Raw genomic sequence first — 22053 nt, forward strand, 5'->3', positions numbered from 1 at the left:
TGCCAGGCAAATAATGGCTTGAAAATCTAGCCAATCTTATAATGAAATAATGGAAATGGACCGCCCGCCTGCATGCAAATATGCCTGAGTCCAGGACGGGAAACAGAGAATTTATTTGGAGTGGCCTAATTATGCTAAGACAAAATTTCATTATAATACTCAGCATATTGATCAAGTAAAGCCTAAATATGAAGGGGGGGGCTTCAGCCCCCAAAGCCGCCCCCCCCCCCCCCCTGGATCCGCCCTTGTCTTATTTCACGCATTATAAAACAAACAGCTAGGCGCTTAATTATCAAACGCGCATAATAAAAATAAACCTAGAAATTTTATTCAAGTTGGTTTGTTTTTGTTCCGCTTTCCTATTTACGAAAGAGACAACATACAATCGTTATCTCCTCTCTTTTACTCCACCACCTTGAACATGGATGTGTTAGAAGCGGCGGGAAGTGAAATTGCTTCAGAGCAATTTGCTGAATTAGCAAGTCTCGGCGTGACAGTGCGAGACCGTGAAGAGTTTGAAGATGGGGTAATGAGGCAGCTAGACCGCGAGGCGGCCAAGAGAAGCATCGAACAACAGAAGAAATTCACAGAAAAGGAACTCGTGGACGTGAGAAAGGAAATCAAGTACGTGCCCATACCGGTATCATACCATGTGTAATTTTCACGTCATGCATACATTACGTAATTGCAGTATGGTCGGTGTCGAGTTAGGTAACCTTGACAAGACGATAAGCGCTCTCATTAAGCTTCCCATTGCTAGTATTGCCAGTAAATTGAGGAGCACTAAATCACAGAAAGAATTGAAGGTATTAATCTGCATGCTGTGTTAAGTGTTTAGGTAATATTCATGTAGGAGAAACAGTTTCTTAAGTTGAGGGCCAGGGAACTAGCTTTATCCACTAAAATACAGACTGGCAAGTTTGAGAATGATTTTAATCAAGGTGAGTTGAGTGCTTTCTACATCATCCCTAACAGCTGCTGTAGGTGATAATGAAGGTTCAGATGATATTGCGTTTGGTATTTCAGTTGCCCCTGGAAACAAGAAAATGGCAGATCTTATTCAACATGGCCACATGACCCCATTTGGTGGACAAATAATTGACGGAGTATATCATGGCGGAAATATGACAGCAGTTACGAGAGATTTACCCAGTAGTTCAAATACAGATTTATCTAGTAATTCAGCAAACATTGATAATTCATCACATATGGACTTAACCAGTAATTCAACAAATTCAGACCTACCCTGTAACTTAGATTCAACAAATACTTCAGCAAATTCTGATTTAGTCAATTACTCAAAAAATTTAGATGTAACCAGTTCTTCGCAAAGTACAGATTTAACTACTTATTCGAAAAATCTCAGTGATTTTCCAGAAATAACCAATGATTCAGCTGAAAGAAGTTGTGCTGTTGAGAATTCTGACTCAGAACATTCTTTAGGTGATGAAACACATAAAGACAAAGGGAAGGGCAAAGCTCCTATACCGTATGACGAATTTTCTGATAGTGATGAGAATGAAGACAACACATTTATTCCTTATTTGAATGAAGACGAAGATTCTTTCTTGTCAAGTGAAGACAGCAGTTGTGACACAGTTGCTGGAGGTGGGAGCAGCTCTAAGGTAGGGATGGACAATTAATTAAGTATTAGTGATAACTTCCACTGTAACTGTGATAATAAGTGCTATCTGGTATTGAAATCTTCATGCACTTTGCCCCATACCCTTAGGCATGTATGACAACTAAAATTATTAATTTGAAAATAGGGATCTATGCAATTAAAAGTAGTGAAACAAGAGATGAATGATGGTATTACCAGCATAGCTCAGTTGGAAAGTTCCTACTTTGGCATTGACCAAAGTTATAGTTAATTTGCCAAAGTAGGAACTTTCCCACCGAGCTATGCTGTAATACCATCATTCATCTCTTGTTTCACTACATTTTATTGCATAGATCCCTACTTCATTTAAAAAAAATTAAAATACTAGTTTGTTTAGAAGTTAACAGTGTACTGTAAGCGTAGAAATTTTCTTGGTGTATAAATTTTCGTGGTTTGCAGCTGATCCATGAAAATTAATCCACATAAAGCTGGTCCACGAAAATTAATCCATTTTGAAACTCACGTCTCAGTTCGAGCAGACCTATTGGCCATTGCCATCAATACACACTCCTTATACTATTAATGCGCATAATTTGCAATTAGACGACGACATATGCACCTTTCACTAGTCTGGCGTAGCCGACCCGTGCGCGTAGCGCGAGGGTCTGGTGACAGCCGCATTCAGTACCTGTGCAGATGGAATGCAATTAAATTTGAAAATACGCGCGAAACACTTGGACAATTTCCGGTAACAGAGCGCGACAGCTACTGTACTTGTACTTGAATGACGTCTATTTCCTCTACAAACCCTTACATTTGTGCTGATTGTAGAAAAGACATAAGAAGCTCGCCATAATCAGTGGCCAAATCGGAATGACGTCATAGAATGTTGTTAATTGGTCACTAAGCGATCTGATTGGACGCACCAGTTTTTCGTAAGGCTGGCACAGGTACTGAATGCGGGTGTCACCAGACCCTCGCGTTACGCGCACAGGTCGGCTACGCCAGACTACCTGTTCACCATGTGAATAGATACTGATGTCCTTGTTCAAGTATCTAAGACCCGTTTCCTCTGATTCCAGCAGGCTAGATTCTTTTGCGGTGAGTCAACCCCATAAAATAGTTTGCTTAGTCCCAGGTAAGTACGCCAGTGTAAATGGAGTAGCTAGCCAAAGCCATTAAGTTGTAAACCTTAAATGCGACTTTTGCTCCCAGCAGATCCTCGAGAAAATAAACTGGCTTGTCAAGATTAATCCATGAAAATTATACCCATGAAATTTAATACACTTGCAAACCTGTCTTTTTGGCAAACCACGAAAATTTTACCCACGAAATTTGATATGCTTACAGTAGCTTGTAACCATTCTATTAGAATATCATACATGACTGTTCTATCAGAAAAAATTCTGTGGCATCTAAATAATTTATGCTACTGAAAGAAAGTGTTGATACAGAAAATTAACATCTTGATATGGTTTGGTTGGATGAAGAAGAAGACAAGCAGCCTGATTGAAGATAAAAGAAACAACAAGGCTCAGAGGGCCTACACTCGTCGGAACCACAAAAGGTACATCCCACTGGTGAGTTTGTTATTGTGGCGTAAAATGGTGGCTGTGCGCTTTCTTTTGGCCTCTATGCTTGCGACCGGCCAGGCAATAAGTGAGTGAGTGAGGCAGACCAAATTTCAAGTTTCCAAATTTCAAGTTTTGGTGATTTAAAAAAAATTCTATATCTGGTCACCGGTAAGTGTTGTCTTGTTTTTACTGTAATGCGTATTCATGTTAGATGGACTAATATTATTCCGTAAAGGTGACTTTCGTGGCGTAATATGTCTCTAGGATGATTTTTGAATGTGGTATTTTAGGTGGCGCGTGTCATTTTTGGGGGGATCCCTACTTAAACAGTACTACCGTACTGGTTGTAATAATGTACAGTGGATCCGAACGACTGTTTTATTGGAGTATTTGTTGCTTGTGTTTGTACATTACTATTATAGTACAGTAGGTATGTTCTGTAATTGAGCAAAGCTCTGTATAACAAGTTGATGCTGTGCTACTTCTAAAAACCAGACGCTCAGTAAATACTATCCCTTGAATTTAACTCTCTTTGTAAATTAACACACACAGCATGCTATTAATTTATTTCTTGTCCTGTTCTGTAACAATACAGACCGTACATTAAAATTAAAACATATTTTGTAAGTCACCAATTATTTCATAATTCATCAATTATGTTGCTATGCATCGCTAAGGAAGAGTAACTCACTTTAAACCACAAATTATGCAAAGAAATATCTTATCTGTTTTATAGTTTGTCTATTGTGTTTTCATACCCGAATTCTATGCACAAAGCCTCATGGCTACTCTTAATTTTTGTTCGTGTACAAAGGGGATACGCCTTCTTTCAACTCGAGAAGATACGCTATTCTTGGTAGCTTACAAGGCCTGTTACGTTGTTTTTCAGTCGTTATACACATGTTACAGCACGTAGGCTAGCCCCTACTAAACTGTTTCATCTTAGCAGCCACACCTCCTCAAGTAAACAACAAAAAAACAGAAAGTTAAGCTTTAATGCAGTACATAACAGCCTTTATTCATTGAATGAAGGTTTATTTTCTGTAGCTCAAAGCCTGTTTGCTCACGTGTGTGTTGGACAGACATACCTACATGCAGACACACGGTTTTAGCCATACCAATTTTGGTAAACCAGGTGCATGCCCGTGGGTGTGTGCCTGGTTTAAAAAGTTTAATGGGGTTTATTTGAATTCACTTATCTGAACACTTTTGTCAAACTCTCAGAACAATGGTGTTTGAGGATCCACTGTTATAGTTGTTATTAAACATGTACACAATAGTTATCATAATTTTACTTTGCAAAATACTGAAATATCAACATCACTTATCCCCGCTCACAGGTCAAGCACTACCGTGACATTGACACTAGTGAGAGTGATGATGACATGATACACACTAACAAAGTCAAGCGGCCATTGAAGAAAACTTTATCATCACGACAACGGTTACAAAGGTGTTTACCTGATGATGGTGATGATCAGTTGTACAAGCTGAGAATGAGGTGAATATATATTTTACAGAGGAGGTTAGACACACTTTAAGCGTCACTAAAATAAATTATATGACTTCAGGTCTATTATATGGAATGGATTGAACAGTAGTGTTGATATAAAACAGCGAGACATCATTATTTCTGTTTATGGTTACGTACATGATCAATCTTATGAAGTTATATGTGCAAAAAAGTGATTTGGTATTTTCACCCAAAATCATAAGCGCTTTTGCAAAACTAAGTATCTCCTTAAAGCTAGTGATCTGAATATTAAATCTACCCCACTGTTTGTTTATTTTGTATTGCAGCTATTGAGGGTCATGTGAACTACCTAATAAAACTATGCAATTAAAGGCAATAATTTTAAGTGGCGTTTAAAGCGCATGTCCAACCTCTCTGGGTTGTCTATTAATTAATTTGTTAGCATGGATAGTTTTGGGAGTAAATAATTTAACTGTAAAATAGGTTAGGGAGAGAAATATGCAGATGACTTTAAAGTGGTTGCGATACTCTGTGTGAAACGATATTTATCGTACAATTTTTTATCCACAAGGGTAGGCAAGGGTCATGTTCAGAAACCTGTATTAGTTGCTCCCCCATACAAACACATACACATCCTTTGTTATTCTGAAGTTTGTACTTGCAGTATTTTTCATAATTTTGTGCGTTTTGATTCACCTATGGTTTCAGTTAACTATTCTGTTAATTCTTACTTTGCTTGCTACTGTTTATTTGTCTGTACACTGTCACAAATGAGGTAGGACAAGGTTAAGTGCCATTATAAATTGATTATTCAAAAACTGGACTTTTCTCTGCTGTAGTGTACATGCACAGTATTGAACACAATAGAATGGCTTACTTGTTCTGTGTAAAATGCAGTAACATATGAAAATGTTGTTTAATTTTATTTCACTAGCAGAAGCCACAATTCCTTGAAACTTATGTAAAGTGCGAAATCTAGTGAGCCTTATCATTTTGTTAAATTGTGACTGACCAAAAAAAAACAACAACAAAAACAGCACTTGACAGATGTCCCCTCTCCTCTGGTGCCATCATACTGCTACACACTATCATAGTGTACATGTGAAACAACAAGGACACCTTTGTACTTAGCCTAAGCTCGACCAGAACTGTTATACAATGTTGCTACATGTAGGGAGCTAGGGAGAACTGGAGGCAGTGAAGATGATGAAAATTATGAAGATATGAAGTTTAGTGGAGGTCTCCGCATCCCCGGAAGGATCTGGCATCGACTGTATAAGTATGTCAATATTGTGCATATGTTATTGATTATAAGTTTGTTGTGAGTATCTGTTCGAAATTTATCGTAACAGGTACAATAGGTGAGTGCCTCCTGTATTAAGTGTATGTTCTATTAGAGCATATTGCATTACAACTGGGGGGAAAAAATTATCAGCAGTGAATTAAATTATTAATGTAACACTTTCACACCTCAGATCAAAGGAATTCCAGAGAATACATTTGCCGAGGATACATTTGCCATGTATACTTCAACACAGGGAGACATTTAAATGTACACCGTTGTACATTGAAACGGTTTACATTGAAATGTATCCCGGGAAAGTGGTTGCACTTCTAAAAGAGCAAGCCACTTTTATCAAAGTAGGTATGGCCTTGATGTGGATGAGGTAGTGGTACCACCCTCTGTTTATTTTATACAAGCTCAGACCGAAATCGATTGTGGGAATAAATCAATGCTCACGTGATGATTATCACAAATTGAAGTGTTGCCAGAAGTAGCAGTCAATTGAAGGCGTTTTGATATCCTTGCCGTTCTACAAGTTGGAAAATGTTACTTAAAGGTGGGAACTAATCGTACAATGCATTCCCAAGTGTTTCGGCAGGTATTTGAATATGGACACGCCCACATTACAGACAACGTGAGTTAACCACTCTATAATGAAGCTTACCCCTTTGGGTCTTTAGTATAGGTTGTGATTAGTCTTTAAACAATGCGAAAACATTAAAACACTTGTAAATTCCCAGAAATTAGCCCTACTCGACTCTCCGCGATATCCGTAGGACTCATCCATTTATTATAGCAATCGTAGCTACAATGTTACTTGCTGCCTAACCATCATCGAATCTTTCAGGCATGCATATATAATGGATCCAGTGATTCCACTTGTATTGGCATTAAGGCTATCAGCCTTAACGTAAGTGTTACATATTAGCTGTAACATGGACACTCGTGATTTGCCAGAAATGTACCGTATTTGACCGTATAGAAGCCCGGGCGTTTATTTCCTATAAATCATTTTTGACCCGGCGTTTAAACGAGACCGACGTTAATTTGGACCCGGGCGTTTATTTCTTACTAGCCACTCGTTGAGAATGACAGGTGCCAGTACAAGTACCTACGAAATACGAAATCCATAGCCCATCACGTAAATAAACCCATTTGGACTCCTCTGCTGGGTGAAACATTAGAAGTCGGGCGGAAAGATGACAACGACCACGATAAATACGCTATGGCCATCACCAGAAGAGAAGGCATAGTCGAACAAGACAAGACATCACAAGACTGGTGACGAGACATCACTGTATAGTTAGCAGCTGACACGAGTTTAGAACCCCTTTCAGTGCATATCATTAGCACCCCAGCGTTTTAATGAGCCCCGGCGTTTATTATGACAGTCCCCTAGCTGTACCCGGTATATATTTGAGCCCCTGCGTGTATTTGAGCCTGGCTTTAATACGGTCATATACGGTGTGCCCTCGGACTTTGGGCATACATTTCTGGCAAATCACTCGTGCCCATGTTACAACTATAAAATGTACACTCATATATAAGACGTCTGTGAATATATGTATACTGTAGAAGTTTTGTGTATAGCTGCTTGGAAGAAAAAATATGCATCTAGCAGTAGTAGAGCAGCATGTGGGGGTTTATGTACTACTAGAACTTTTTTTGCCATTGTGAATGGATTGAACCTATTGAATTACCAGGTACCAGAGGACTGGGGTACAGTGGCTATGGGAGCTACATAGCCAACAAGCTGGAGGAATTGTAGGAGATGAAATGGGACTAGGAAAGACCATACAAATGATAGCATTCCTGGCTGGCCTGAATGTTAGTAAACTGTACAGTAATGTGACTAGGTGAGTGAGTGTGTGTGTGTGTCGCATGCATGCTTGTGTGTGTGTTTGTGTGCATGCATACACTACATGGTTTAGCACAACTTAGCCTGTCTAATAACAGTCACCTACTTACACAGGTGTCGAGGATTAGGTCCAGTTCTAATTGTGTGTCCAGCCACAGTCCTTCAGCAGTGGGTGAGGGAGTTCTTCACATGGTGGCCTTATCTGAGGGTAGTCATCTTGCACAACACTGGAAGTTTTCAAGGAAACAAGGTAGGGCTGGGAGATTATATTGATTGTGGGATTAATCATGATTGTCTCTGAACATCGTGATGTTGATATGTATTATAAATAATTGTGATGTTGTGACATCATATATTAGTTAATACAAAATGGTGGCACTTACTGTTATTGAAGAACACGATCCGGAAATCAAGCATACACTACTGAGACATTTCATTGTGTGAATAAGTCTTGTTAAAAGCTTACCCATTAGAAACTGTGAATTTCTAAGGATACCATTTATTTTTGTATTAAAATGTAACTGCCTATGGCCTTAATTGTGTCGAACAGTGGTACACAATTTCACCGTGTATTGTTAAATATTTCATACAAAGTTGTGCATATACGATGCAATTGATGCATGTGAGTTATAACATCGTGATAGTTATCATAATCGTGATATGTTGCATCCTACTATTGTGAAAGTAGCAAAATATCACAATTGCTCAGCCCTAAAACAAGGTAGGTACTATCATTAGGATCAAGCTCTTGAGAATGACACTCTATTATGTTGTGTCATCAACAGCTCATACGAAGTAAGAGCAAACACTTGGCTTGTGACTAAAATGGTTATCATCGTGGTGACTTCTTTACACAGATGGCCATGATCAATCGGATGGTGAAGTGTAATGCAGTAGTGATCACAAGTTATCAAGGAGTATGGTTACACCGTGACTCCCTACTGAGGTACAAATGGGATTACATCATACTGGATGAGGGTCACAAGATCCGCAACCCCGATGCTAACATCACTCTTACCTGTAAACAGGTCAGCAGTATGACATGTATTTCCAAATGGGTAGTGTCCCCCAGGGATGGGATGGTGAAGTTAGTGTAGAAATGCTTTCCAACAAATAGGGGGTCATGCTTACTAGCTTGATGAGGCAAGTGTAGGAGAATACATGAGAACATAATGAAATGGTGTTGTATTCGAGTTTAATACGCTTTTTTCTGTGTGTAGTTCACGACACCTCACAAGATCATTCTATCTGGTTCACCGATGCAGAACAACCTGAAGGAATTGTGGTCCTTGTTTGACTTTGTCTTCCCTGGAAAGTTGGGTACCCTCCCAGTATTCATGGAGCAGTTCTCTGTCCCCATCACCATAGGAGGCTACTCCACTGCCACTAAGATACAAGTAAGATTTGATTGTGGGATTGTATGATGACTTGCTATGCACACTAGTAATGGATTAAGTAGACTCTTGCACTTTAGAATAGCTAAAAGCTGCGGTAGGTTTATACATGTATAATTATAGTTACAAGATGAATTGAGCTTTTACTTAATATGGTTCTGTAGAAATAAATCCACTTTGTCATGTGATTTATATTTCATCATGGATGGCAACATATATTGCTGTATTCATTTGTTATGGTTACCCCTAGGTTCAGACAGCTTATCGGTGTGCATGTGTGCTGCGTGACACGATCAGTCCCTACTTGTTGCGACGACACAAAGCAGACGTCAAGATACAGTTGCCACCCAAATATGAGCAGGTACTGTTCTGCCGATTGACTGACATCCAACGTGAAATGTATGAGGATTACCTGAAGAGTCCTGAAGTGTCCGACATGTTAGTGGGAAGAACAAAGGTGAGTAGTTAGTTGCTAATGCTATGCTAGAAAAATTTGATGGATATATTTTGCTGTTTTACTTGAACCCACCAGATTTAGTTTCCTGGAAGATAGCAGGCTATATGCCTTCTTGTACTGAATTATGTATATTTAATTTTGATCTTAAACCTTGTCATGAGCTATTGTTATTCTGTTAATTAGGTATTTGCTGGTATCTCAAGACTGAGGAAGATCTGTAACCATCCTGACCTTTTGGGAGGTGGCAAGACAAGTCATCAAGTTAGTACTTTCACATGTTGTGCCTCATGTCTACTTTTTACCTCAATATGGAGGGACCGTACATGCACCTGTATGAAATATGGCTACACTCACCAAATATGGCTACACTCACCAACAGTCCCTTAATTTTCTAGTGTGCAAAAATGTACAGTGCACACACATGTGTACAAATTGCTTGGCTATATGAGCTGTTTATCTATTAAACAATACTTGTACAGAACAATTCATTCATATTATAGTAGGACCTGATTATTGGAATCTTATCCTTGACTATCCTAACGGTAGTGACCGTTACTTACCCTGAAAGTCAGGGAACTTTTGGTCAGTCCCAAGGTGTTCTTATAATTTACAGGAGGGGTAGTATTTCACTTTTTTGGACACTTGTCTTTGAACTGGCACACAAGTGTTAGGTCTCACTGTACTTATTATCAGCATACTGTTGTATTCATTGTCACATCAGAGTGGGTCAGACGAGGAAGGATCATGTGATGCAGTGATGGAGTATGGTCACTATAACCACTCAGGAAAGATGGTGGTGGTAAATTCTCTGCTGAAGGTGTGGCACTCCCTCGGTCATCGTGTACTGTTGTTCTCCCAAACAAGAAAGGTACCTACCAAATACAGTGCACTATGAACTGAACCCGTGGTGTTTGGATAACTTGGTGTGTGGAATAGCATATACCAAGAATAGAATTTTAAAGTGTGCTCTAATAGAATAGTTATTTTGGCAATTGAAATTCTTTATGTCTGGATAACTGAGGTTGTGATGTAATATGATGTTACTAGTAGAATGTGATGTAATGGTGGTAACATGCCAATGTAGGGATTTCCCACTTAGCTACCTACATAACATTATTCATATCTCTTGTTTCACTACCCTCTTCCTACCTTAAAATTTATATTTTTAATTGTAGGTACTGTCAATAATTTGTGTTGTGTGTGCATTATTAGATGTTGGATGTCTTGGAGAGACTGGTCAAGTCTTGTGGCTATACTTTTCGTAGGATGGATGGCAGCACTCCTGTGGGTTCTCGTCAGTACCTTATCAATTGCTTCAATGAGGTCAGGCCGGCATGAGTGTGTACATACACTACACGCAGTATAGTACATGTTACACACTTTACACTGCACTACATACACACAGTACGCTACTATTGTTACAGGATACCAGCATCTTTGTGTTCCTGTTAACCACAAGGGTTGGTGGTCTAGGAGTGAACTTGACAGGGGCTGATCGGGTAGTGATCTATGACCCTGACTGGAACCCCAGTACTGACACTCAGGTGAGAATGATGTGTAGCTGTGCTCTGTATTGTCAATTGACTGAATTCCACCTTGCAGCTATCCCATATTCTTGATGATGTTTTTGTCTGGTGTTTGTAGTCATATGGTCATATATATATACTAGTACCTTTTGATCCTATCATCATTGTTGAGAATATTTGTGTAACAGGCTGTTTAAATAATGAAATTTTGCTTATTTAAGCCTTACACGAGCCTGTATCTGGTTTCTACTGTATCTTAAACATGACACTCAAAAAGCAAGCCACAAAAGAGGATGCACTAATGGGGTTTCTGTTTGTAGCTGCACTAATGTGGGGCGTAAATAGGAGCATGAGTAACAATGGTGTAGATGCTCCTGAAGAATTGTACTTATTAGAGGTGTGGTTTTGTGTTATCAGGCACGGGAGAGGGCGTGGCGTATTGGTCAAGACAAGCAGGTCACTATCTATCGTCTTTTAACCACTGGAACCATTGAAGAGAAGATTTATCACAGGTATGTGTAGTGTTGTATTCTGGGTACCTCTTTATAATGGATGCTTGGGGCCCAGCTATTTTGGTATATACAATTTTTACTGCTTGGGCTCATTCTCTTATGTTTTTTGTATAATCTGTTTGACAGGCAGATATTTAAACAATTTCTTACCAACCGAATCCTTCGTGATCCTCGCCAAAGAAGATTGTTCAAAACTAATGACCTTTACGATCTCTTCACCCTTGGATCCAGTGACACTCCTAGCAGTGAAACTGGTGCCTTGTTTGCTGGCACTGAATCAGAAGTCAGTGTAGACAGAAAGAAGACACGATCACAAAAGGAGAGACCAAAGAAGCAACCCACTAGTTCTCTTTCAACTACTCATTCCCCTCCTCTCCATACATCAACCACAAGCAGTACACACAATGACACAAGCAGCAGCAAAAGTAGCAGTAATATTAGTGGTAGTAAAACTAAACTGAAGTCAATTGATGAAATTCGAAAGGCATGGCAAGTACAACTATTTGGTAACAAAGAGACTGACACTGATGAAACCAGCTCAAGTACAATACCATCATCTTCATCATCTGGGACATGTAATGATAGCACAAGTGGTGAACAGCCACATCGTAAACAAAGGAAGAGAAGACACGATGGTACAAGTAAGAGATGGTTTGTTCTATCTATCCTATGGCTAGCTGTGTACATTAAAAATATTATTTACAGGTGCCCTGGGAGGTTTAGATCTATTAATAGAGTAGCATGCTTGTATTTAAAGTGTGTGTTCCATGAAATTTGAAGAGTACTGTGTAGCTTAAAGGACAATAGTGCTGTTGTTTCAGAGTTTTAATTGGCTGGATGATCTTTAATGTAGTATCCACAATTTCTAGTTTGATTTAGGCATTATTAAGATTTGTACTAAGTTTTTCTGTAATAGTTATTTGAATACAGTTGCTAGATACTTTTGTGTTGTGTTAGTTGTTGATGGTGCTGCTATTATGGGACTGGAGCGTACAGCAGTTTATGAGGAGCAACAAGTTGAGAAAGAGAACAAGAAAGAAAACGACGCTGTATTGAAAATGTTGATGAAGAAGAGTGGTAATTGATTGTGTGTTCTTATTGACTTGTTTGTAGAGAGAACTTCATTACTGGTCTAAATATGTGTACACTAATACAATACAAGTAGGAGTGTTATCTTTCTGGGGGAACATGCCCCCCAGTTCCCCCAGATGTTGGTACTGTATTGTGTGTAGAGATCTGTTGTATTCCTGTTACAGGTCTCCACAGTGCATTCCAACATGATGCAATGGTTAATGGTGGTGACCCAGACTACGTACTGATTGAGTCCGAAGCAGAGCATGTTGCACAAAGTGCTGCTCATGCTCTGCTCCAGAGCAGGCAGCAATGCCAGAATAGGGGGTGGGGCTTGTTAACATGGACTGGGCAAAATGGCACAACTGGGAATCCTTCTATGAGGTCAGTTTATTTTTGTAATAACTTTGGAAAATTTTGAATTGTTGTAGTGAACCCCGCCAGCGATTTGGTAGCGCAAAGCAACTAGTGAAAGCAACACAAAATGAAACAGTATGCATGCTTTGTAGTTCTGTATTCATGTGTTAAAACTGGTGTTGTTTTATTGTATAGGAAGCTACACTTTTCACAGGGGAAGAGCTACAGTGTGGTATAGAGAGTAATACAGCAGGGTCAGCTAGCTTCTCGTCTTCACTTCTACTGAACAAGATACAACAGAGAAATGCTCACAAGAATGGCACCAATCTGCCAGTGAACTCTGGTCACGTTGAACAACTTCGAGAAATTCGTGACTTCATTGCCTGTCAGTGTAGTAAAGATGGCCAGGCTACTACAGCAGAGTTGATATCACACTTCTCTGGATCATCATATGCTGATAATCAGTCAACGTTTCGATCGATGTTAAATGAGATCTGCGAGTTTTATCGTGAGGATGGTGTTGGGACATGGAGATTAAAACCAGAATATAGATACTGATGTGTTTATAAAAATAGCTACAAATATTGTAAAATAATGATTTTATATTGTACAAAATCACAGTCTTTTTCAATGAAAATAAGGGTAATCATGAAAATTTTCTTTGATAAAATCAATACAGTATTCCATCATTTATGGCCTCAAACATGTCCTGTAGTTGGCGTTGTGATAGTCTTCTTAATAGGTCACCCATTGTTATGTCAGATGATTTCTTTCCTATAGACTCAGCATAATGATCACTAAAGAAATCAATGCTGTTTGGTAGAACATCACCAACTCTCTTTGAAAACAACACATGTTTGTAGTTAGTGAAATTCTGAAGTGCCTGTGGAGATCCAGAGGCTGCAACCATTGTTTCCACTAAACGGATGTCAATCCAACTGAAGTATTGAGAATCAGCAAGCATATCTAGCAATGCATCAACATTTACTGTCATTGATATTCTGGACATTAGGTCTTTATGTAACTGCATTGCTTTTGCTTGTGTAACACAAGCTCTTCTCATAGTAAGGAAATCAGCTTTCCTGAGAAAACCTGTCAGTTTAGTCTGCAGTACAGTGAATGCAACTTTTATATCAAGACTTTCAAATTCATCAATGCTGACAATTTCATTATCAAGTGTTTCTGCAATGTACACAACAGCATATCATCACACTGCACATTGTAAAAGTGTATACTTTTGAGGTTAAATTTGCTAATGTAGAAGTGTTGAGCTTGTTTGAATACTTTTTGTGGATTTAGAAAAAAGCCAAAGCTGATATTTTTGTCCCAATATTGACAATTGAATTAACTAAGGTACACTCCATTACCAGCCATCGATTGTCCAATGTGGAAGTGACTGTTTTATTAAAGTATGTTGCCTAAAGTGTAGTTTCTATTAGAGTATTTTAACAGTTCTGTATATCTGAACTTTTCCATTATCCGAACACACCTAGGGTCCAATGAGTTCGGATAATGGAGGGACCACTGTATATAGTGGGAAGATATTTATATAGATCTTACCTATTTCGCTACTGTCCTGTACTCTGCTAGTTTTGAAGTCTCCATTATTGATTTGTTGTACATTGGTAGCAGCACTCTGCAATCCATTACCAGTCTGTCCAGTGCTGGTTTCTGCATTACTGGTTTGTGAAGTACAATGTCCACCCATGTCTACAATCAGTAAAATACTAGATGGCAATTGTAAGTTTCTCTAAAATTTCCAGGAGTAAGGCCACAAACTCATTAGTTTTTTCATTCTCCAACACTCAAAATAGCAATGTGGGTGGATAGATGCATATGTGAGATAGTACACAATGACTTTCCTTTTATCTGTGTATTTTTACTAGCTAGGTAGCTCACATGGTCTACTCCAGATATAGTTTAATGGCTGTATTCACAATCAGTCACTAAGAGTATCACAAATGAAGCAAAAATTCCCCTTGAAATTTTTGGATGGTAGCAATTCGCAAAAAAAAAAAAAAAAACCTTGAAAATCCTGCTATACAGTATAATATTGGTTTGTAAGCAACTGTTTAAAAGTAAAGATAATTAATGCTTCCTATGACAATTGAAACTAGTTTTATCTTAATCTCTCTAGCTTTATAAACAGTCATGTCAAAAAGTTATACCTTTCAGTCATAATTGGTCCTTTCTGCTTTATGATGTTCTATTAGAGTACACCAATTACACATCCATTATCACAGTCAACTATTTTCATGCTAGCATTATACACTGATGCTTCAGGCACCTATTATGCAGTCATGTGCCTACTTTTGTGTGCATACTTTTATGTGCACAGTGCTTGGCTATGCAAATATTATTTTAACATTGAACTGTATTAAACACATAGGTGGAAAGGGGCCTTATTAGCCCCCTTCAGAATGATATTTTGCCAAAATTATCCTCTTAAAGTGGTACTGAAAGTCATGAAAAACTGATATACTCTAATAGAACACTCAAATACCCTAACAGAGCAGTCATAATGCTCCATAAAAACCATTAAAAACATTTTTGGCCTATAGCAGGAATTGAACCACCACCTGACCTCTCATCTTGAGAGTTGGTATCTTACCACTGTACTAAGTGTTTAAAAGCTTGTTTTTTGTATTGCTTATAAATGCTGCTTACCTCCTAACCCTGTAGTCAGTAACACTAAAATCTTTGCAAAACAGCCTTTTATTTTGTAAAAATAGGACTGCAACTGGCCTGTTTTAAATACTTTATGACTAAATAAGTTGGTGGTTCATAGTAATGTTTCAAATTGTACCTATTAGTTCTAGTGAGCTTTCTTTGAGACATTGTAAAAGCTAAAATGGGTACAGCTTCTGGGGGTGCATTGTGGGGAGCCCCTGCTTACAGAAATTCTATACTCTGGTTAACCCCCTTACACCAACTACTTTAGTCTGTAGAATCCGCTGTATGACTATTCTTCATGTTAATTCACAAAATTGAACGTGGAACAACAGCTATATACTGCTTGTAGCTATAGCTATATATACATAGCTACGGGCTTCTTGTTTCAACTTGATTTGGGTGGAAATCTCAAGAGTATAGGGTCAGTAGGTTGGCATATAAATAAAAATGTTAGGACAAAATCGGTACAAAAATGATAAAATACAAGAAAGGGAGGAGTGCTGTCTCAAAGAAACGGCAACCTGTTTATAGCCATAGTGTGTTTCAGACATTTGCAGGTAAACAATAACGTATACATACAACTTTTCGAGGTATGTAATGTTTCATGGATTAAAAAATTCAGATTTTTTGCAGTTTTATTTTTAAGGATCACTCATTTTTTCACACAGGCTACCTATTGTATAGCAGGGCCAATTCTGATAATTGCTAATTTTTGAGGACTAAAATTTTGCAGACTGCCAAGCAACCACAAAATCCGTGAAAATTACGTTTGTCGAAAATTTGTACATATACAGTAATTGAAATGTACTGGAAGAATATGAGACTTGTGTTTAGAGTTTCTAATGGTATTTTAGTTTCATTTTCTTCCATTTGTGAAACTTATTTTTAAATCTATGAAAAAGGCGGGCCTGTGAAACAGCTACTCAAGTTGACATATATCATATAAGATTGATCCTACTCTTGGTGGGTGTCAAAGCTGTATCACAAACCTTTCAGGAGCTGTATACCTACTCCCAAAATTTAATGTTGCGCAACACTCAATGCACTCGCCTCAGAATAGTACCCCAAAGTGGGGGGAGGCAAGTCATGTGAGGTGGCTGTCGCATTTAAAATTAAAGTTATTAACTGTACCTTAGCATGTCAAGGGGTCTAGAGGCAACAGGAAAATTTGAATGCTTCGAGATTGAATCTGAGAGCATTTTCAATGGTTCTTGAATAGGATACTCCTATAATATTATGGCAGTAATTATCATTAAGATACTGTACAATATAATTATTAGCAAACAAAGGCATTAGACTCAAGCACTTGCAATAGATACATTTGTTAATGCAAACAGATTGAATAAATCATATAGCAGAACCGACTTTGCATATGTCCTGGCTGAATGTTCTATTAGGCCATATCATCTCCCACCCACATAAGGATTTTTTTGTACCACTGGTAGCTGAATGCAACCTTTAAAAGTTGGTAACTAGCTAGAGTAATCTATGAAAATTGCATTCTATGTTATTTTAGCTAACTAATTCAATCTAGTTAGTAAACAAGAAAATAAAGTTCACTCTCCTGTACTGCTACTTTGAGTATAAAACTAACACCCCATTCACACTGTCCCGGGTTACTTTCAACTCGGGTTATGGAACTTGAGTCAGTCTTCGTTCACATTACTGCTCAACTAGTGGGCTGGGAATTGCGTGTGCTGAATAATAATGAGCTATAACAAGCGCACAATAATTAATAAGCTTTAGGCACTTAATAAAAATGCACTGGAATTGTAGCAAGAAAGCATAGAACCAGCTGAAATAAGTCATACAGTGTAATAGCCACCATGTTTAAACTATTGGGTGCTCCTTTCACCAAGAAAATCAATGCATCATTAGAGTATAACTATCAAATAGTCTACCAAAAGTACAGTACGTTGTAACTATTTTGTAGAACAGTTTTAATATACTTGCTGTGTGGCCATTTTATTGTCAGCCTGAGTTGGCCAGCCTGGAATGTGTTCACACCGTATTCTATTCTGGGCCAACCCGTGCCGGTTTGGGACGGTTCGATTGATTTGCATTATTTCAAGCCGTGCTGTGCTGTACCCGGGTCAGAAGGTAGCCTAAGGTAGCCTTTTTTTTGTCTAAGTTTTACTGGTACGTTATTACTGACTTTCGGTTCAGCATTCACTGCCTAAATGTTACACCCCGTTCACACTACTAAAATGAAAAAAATGTAGAAAAAAAAACACTGCAAAACATCCAGGGACCACCATTGTGTTAGGTCAGTGTGCTACTGGCTATGCTACCGCTGCTAACTACCCATCTCCCCCACTTTTCTATCTTGTAAATGTGACTCAAGGAGTAACCTGTAAGAACCTACACCCAGGTGAAGAAGAAACCAAAGCTGAACCCGACCCTATTGCTATTCAGTAACCACTTCTGTAAAGTTATGTGGCCTTGAAAAGAAGTAGTTAAGTGACTGCTCTATTAGAGTATCTCGATCTTGTAGACTCCCAAGGCACCTTTAGGCCCCTATTTGGTGATTATTAGTTTCTCATCCACCGCCCGCATCCTTCTTAAGCTACCGCATGGTAAGCCATTATTTACTCTGTGCATGCTCAGAAGAACACGTGATACCAAACTGTTATAATTGTTTGTTGATGAACGCTACAATGCGCTAAATATCGCCAGGAGAACTGTTGTTTCCTTAGCAAATTGCTGTAGTGCCAGTTGCAATCGTGCTTTATCGACTTCATCAAAGCAGGCTTTCAGTTGACTGTCGAAAAACAGTTGGCGATCACGAAAAGTAGTGAAGGAAATGTTTGTAGTAAGAAAGAAAGACAATTTGGACAAGGTCTGTACATCAGTGTGTTAATATTATAAAATAATGGCATAATGGTAATACCCTCCCGCCCGCACCATAATAATTAGAAAGGCTGGATGAGAAACTAATAATCACCAAATAGGGGCCTTAACACAAATTCTACATAATCAAGGCAAGTGAGTAGGCTAAAGAGGTACAGTAGTTAGCTTTAGGGCATGGGAAAAAGTGAGGGGGTAATGCCTCTCCACTCTTCAAAGTTTAGGGGGTCCTATTTCTCCACCCCTGACTCACCTTGTAACAATGATTCAATGCTACTCGCCACATTATTCAAGTCGACCTTCCTAACTGCTGCTATTAACTTGTCCCAGGTGGGTGTGACATCTGTCTCCAGCCATTTGCTGAACATCTTTCTACAGCACATTTGCGCGTCGTGTTTGCAGTCACTTTCAATGATGTTTAGTAAGGATTCGTATTTCGGATCTAGTAATTCTAGCCCAAGATAGTACCATTGTTCAGCGGCAACTAAAGGTATCACGTGTCTTAAATCTCTCATCGCAGGACGAGTTTGGCCTACAAAAAAAGTCACCATAGGAATCGCTATAAACGAAGAACGTACCGATTGGTAGAGTCATCTGATTTTATAGTAAGGTATGGATTAGTGGGCAAATAACCTACGACCCCTCCGAGTGGTCGTCGAAGTGGTCACATGCGCGCTATTGTAAGCACCAAGCCACGCCCGCTCTAACAGCCCAGACATCTTCTTCTGGTGGCATGTTTTTGCTAAGTATAAATAAATAAATAGTAATGGAGTTGCGTATGGAATGTATTGGAAAAGCAGACGTTTATTTTACGAACGCGGGCTCAGAATTAGGGTCTGGCTACGAAGGGGCGGCCGAGCCACACCAGCCAGCCGAGACAGAAATCATCCATGGCTCTCGATCCAGTGTGCATTTCATTTGCAAAATACTTCTAGCAGGTTAAATGTGCCCATGGGATGGTGCTGCAACTGATACAAGTTTTTATTGTGGGGAATGCTGAATGGTGTTTTTCTTTTCTTTTTTTGGGGGGGGGGGGGGGGGTGTGTAACTAATCACTGGACTGGACTACTGGACTGACATATTTTTGGTTTTTACACATTCTGAGGTTGGTTTTATGAGTCTTGCTAGTCAAGGGCCTTCAGAAAACTTGCAGCCTGCTACTAAAATGATGAGTGTGAGGAGTGGAGTAAGCAAAAACTGACTTCTCACTACTTGTTATGCTCTACGGCATTTATACACTTCTTAATATTGTGTTTTGGAGATTGTAATATCTAGCAATAGCTAGCCAAAAACCATTTTACTATATTTGTACTACCTATGATACACTGTACTTATATCCTTGAACTAAATAGCTCAGATCCCTGGGACACAACCTATCCTTCCTAAGATAATCTATTGTAGTTAAATTTGTTCCTACATGTAATATACAAGCTCATTGCACAACTGTAGAGTTTTTCTGCTATCATGATTAGTTCTTACATGTGCTGGTTGGCGTACTGTAATATGTGACCAAATTTATTAGCATTGTACAAGCTTGTTACTACCTCCAAGACTTTATCATTGGTTAACCATAACTAGCACATTCCCTGCAGCATACTGATAAGGAGTAAAGGTATATGCACTGTAGGAGAACATAATAAATAAAGGTGAAATCACTAGAAGTCAGTTTTTCTTATTTCACTCCTCACACTCATCATTTTAGTAACAGACTGCAAGTTTTCTGAAGGCCCTTGGCTAGCAGGACTCAATAAAACCAACCTCAGAATGTGTAAAAACCAAAAATATGCCAGTCCAGTAGTCCAGTTCAGTGATTAGTTACACCCTTTTTTTCTAGAGTATTTGTTCTATTAGAGTATCTCGATCTTGTATAAACCCCCCTCCATGGTCCCGTTTGTATATGCCATTCTTTAAGTGTGTAACTGAACTACTCATGACTGCCACTGGTCCCTACGACTCTTAACCAATGCAGACTACTTAGAAAGTATAATTTATTACTAATTTATATCTCCATGCATGCATAAACTGACTGCTCTGCAAGTAATATTTATAGTGCATGCATGCAATGTTACAGTTGTCAGTGATGGTACAACAATAGAGGCTTGGGATGTTTGAAGCACATTTTGCAAGGACAAGTCAAAATGGTAACTGCATGTGCTGGTTGTCTGGATCAAAGTTATTCATAAAGTGCTGCTATAGAATTTGAAAGGCTGAGTCAAGTTGATTACTGGTAAGCTGTTAGCTAAATGTTTGAGGTAATCTGTTGAAATAGAAGTTGCTTAGATAAACATGCTCAAATTTGTTGACTAAAAGAAGACTTTGTAGAATGGTGGATTGATTTAAGGATGGCGCAAAAATCATAAGTATACAATAATGGAAACAGCTGCAGTGGGTTGAGTTTGATAAGGCAAATTTTGTAATCAGAAACATAGTCATTGAAAATATATTTGGTGGCTTGGTGCTGAATTCTTTTGAGAGCAGAGATATATCATGGAGAAGGTATAGAGATACCATAATGGAGAACAATAGAATAGCTGGGATCTTACTAGTGCTATATACAGGATTGTAATGTTAATAGATTGGCTGAATGTATGTCCAAAAATTCTGTAATTAAGCTTTAGATTGTAGTGGTTTTGTCAAGACAAGTAAGTGGATTAGACGATACCAAGGTCATGCACGATGAGTGTTGTTATAGACATTATTAGGGAATCACCAAGTAAGGAACTTTGCATTAAAGGAAATTTGTTAGTGTTGAAAGATAAATTTTGAGTCATGAGACCAGTCAGATAAAGAGTTGTGGTCATCCGCCTGCATGGAGTTTGAGGGTGTCAAGTAGTTAAGAAATGAGTTTGTAGTATTTTGTGTACATGTCATCTGCAAAAGATAATGCATTGCAGTGATGAATCTATAGAAACAAGTCATTAATGTAAACCAGGAACAAAATTGGTCCAATTAAGGATGTTCCCCTGGGGCACACCTGATAAGACTGGAAGTATAGTGTGGAGTGAACCATTGAGACTATTAGATATGATTTAAACTATGTACCACAGGTCACCATGCAGTAATACTGATTCGCCAATAATTTTAGATTTTAGAAGTAGTTCATTAATTGTGAGGAACTTGGTTGAAAGCTTTTGAAAACTCTAAATAGATCACATCCGGTCCGTTTGTGGTAGAGTGTAAGTACTCTGAGAAAACATGATAAAAGCAGTTTTTACATGTTGAAATTTTTGAGTCCTTGCTGAAGGCAAATTTGTGGACTATAGATTTTCTTTATAAAATTGACCTTGGCTTGTATATTTTGGAGATTTTCTTCTGCTGTTTTAATATGAAGTAGATTATGACCAGCAGGGTGAGAGTAGCTTTTCTTACATATAGTATTATTGTAATAGAGTGCACATTTTTTGAGGACTTCTAATAGAACA

General features: G+C 38.5%; 2 protein-coding genes across 2 annotated transcripts; one reads left to right on the forward strand and one right to left on the reverse strand.

Moving 5' to 3' along the window:
- Positions 1 to 312: 312 nt before the first annotated feature.
- Positions 313 to 13766, forward strand: LOC136250188 (DNA excision repair protein ERCC-6-like). Its single transcript, XM_066042367.1, has 21 exons — positions 313 to 624; positions 692 to 806; positions 854 to 941; positions 985 to 1625; positions 4518 to 4678; positions 5826 to 5930; positions 7640 to 7792; positions 7909 to 8044; positions 8652 to 8822; positions 9015 to 9191; positions 9439 to 9645; positions 9829 to 9906; positions 10367 to 10513; positions 10858 to 10968; positions 11070 to 11189; positions 11589 to 11683; positions 11810 to 12324; positions 12641 to 12760; positions 12940 to 13138; positions 13186 to 13246; positions 13307 to 13766. The coding sequence occupies exons 1-21, from the start codon at positions 422 to 424 to the stop codon at positions 13667 to 13669; spliced, it is 3966 nt and encodes a 1321-aa protein (XP_065898439.1). The 5' UTR covers positions 313 to 421; the 3' UTR covers positions 13670 to 13766.
- On the reverse strand, positions 13612 to 19334 carry LOC136250189 (uncharacterized). The gene is made up of 4 exons (XM_066042369.1): positions 19210 to 19334; positions 18885 to 19163; positions 14672 to 14821; positions 13612 to 14293 (listed from the first exon to the last, which is right to left on the reverse strand). Exons 1-4 carry the CDS (start codon positions 19223 to 19225, stop codon positions 13782 to 13784), a joined length of 957 nt encoding a protein of 318 aa, XP_065898441.1. The 5' UTR covers positions 19226 to 19334; the 3' UTR covers positions 13612 to 13781.
- Positions 19335 to 22053: the final 2719 nt, after the last annotated feature.

This window comes from Dysidea avara, chromosome 3 (assembly GCF_963678975.1).
Source record: "Dysidea avara chromosome 3, odDysAvar1.4, whole genome shotgun sequence".
Taxonomy (NCBI): Eukaryota; Metazoa; Porifera; class Demospongiae; order Dictyoceratida; family Dysideidae; genus Dysidea; species Dysidea avara.

Excerpts from the sequence above, each read along its gene's own strand:
- LOC136250189 (XM_066042369.1), bottom strand. Across the intron at positions 14,822-18,884 it reads CATTGAATCATTGTTACAAG|ACATGGGTGGACATTGTACT; the intron begins GTGAGTCAGGGG and ends TACTGATTGTAG. Across the intron at positions 14,294-14,671 it reads ACAGGACAGTAGCGAAATAG|AAACACTTGATAATGAAATT; the intron begins GTAAGATCTATA and ends TGTACATTGCAG.
- LOC136250188 (XM_066042367.1), top strand. The coding sequence starts at position 422 with ATGGATGTGTTAGAAGCGGCGGGAAGTGAAATTGCTTCAGAGCAATTT. Across the intron at positions 11,684-11,809 it reads GAAGAGAAGATTTATCACAG|GCAGATATTTAAACAATTTC; the intron begins GTATGTGTAGTG and ends TCTGTTTGACAG. Across the intron at positions 13,247-13,306 it reads AAGCAACACAAAATGAAACA|GAAGCTACACTTTTCACAGG; the intron begins GTATGCATGCTT and ends TTTATTGTATAG.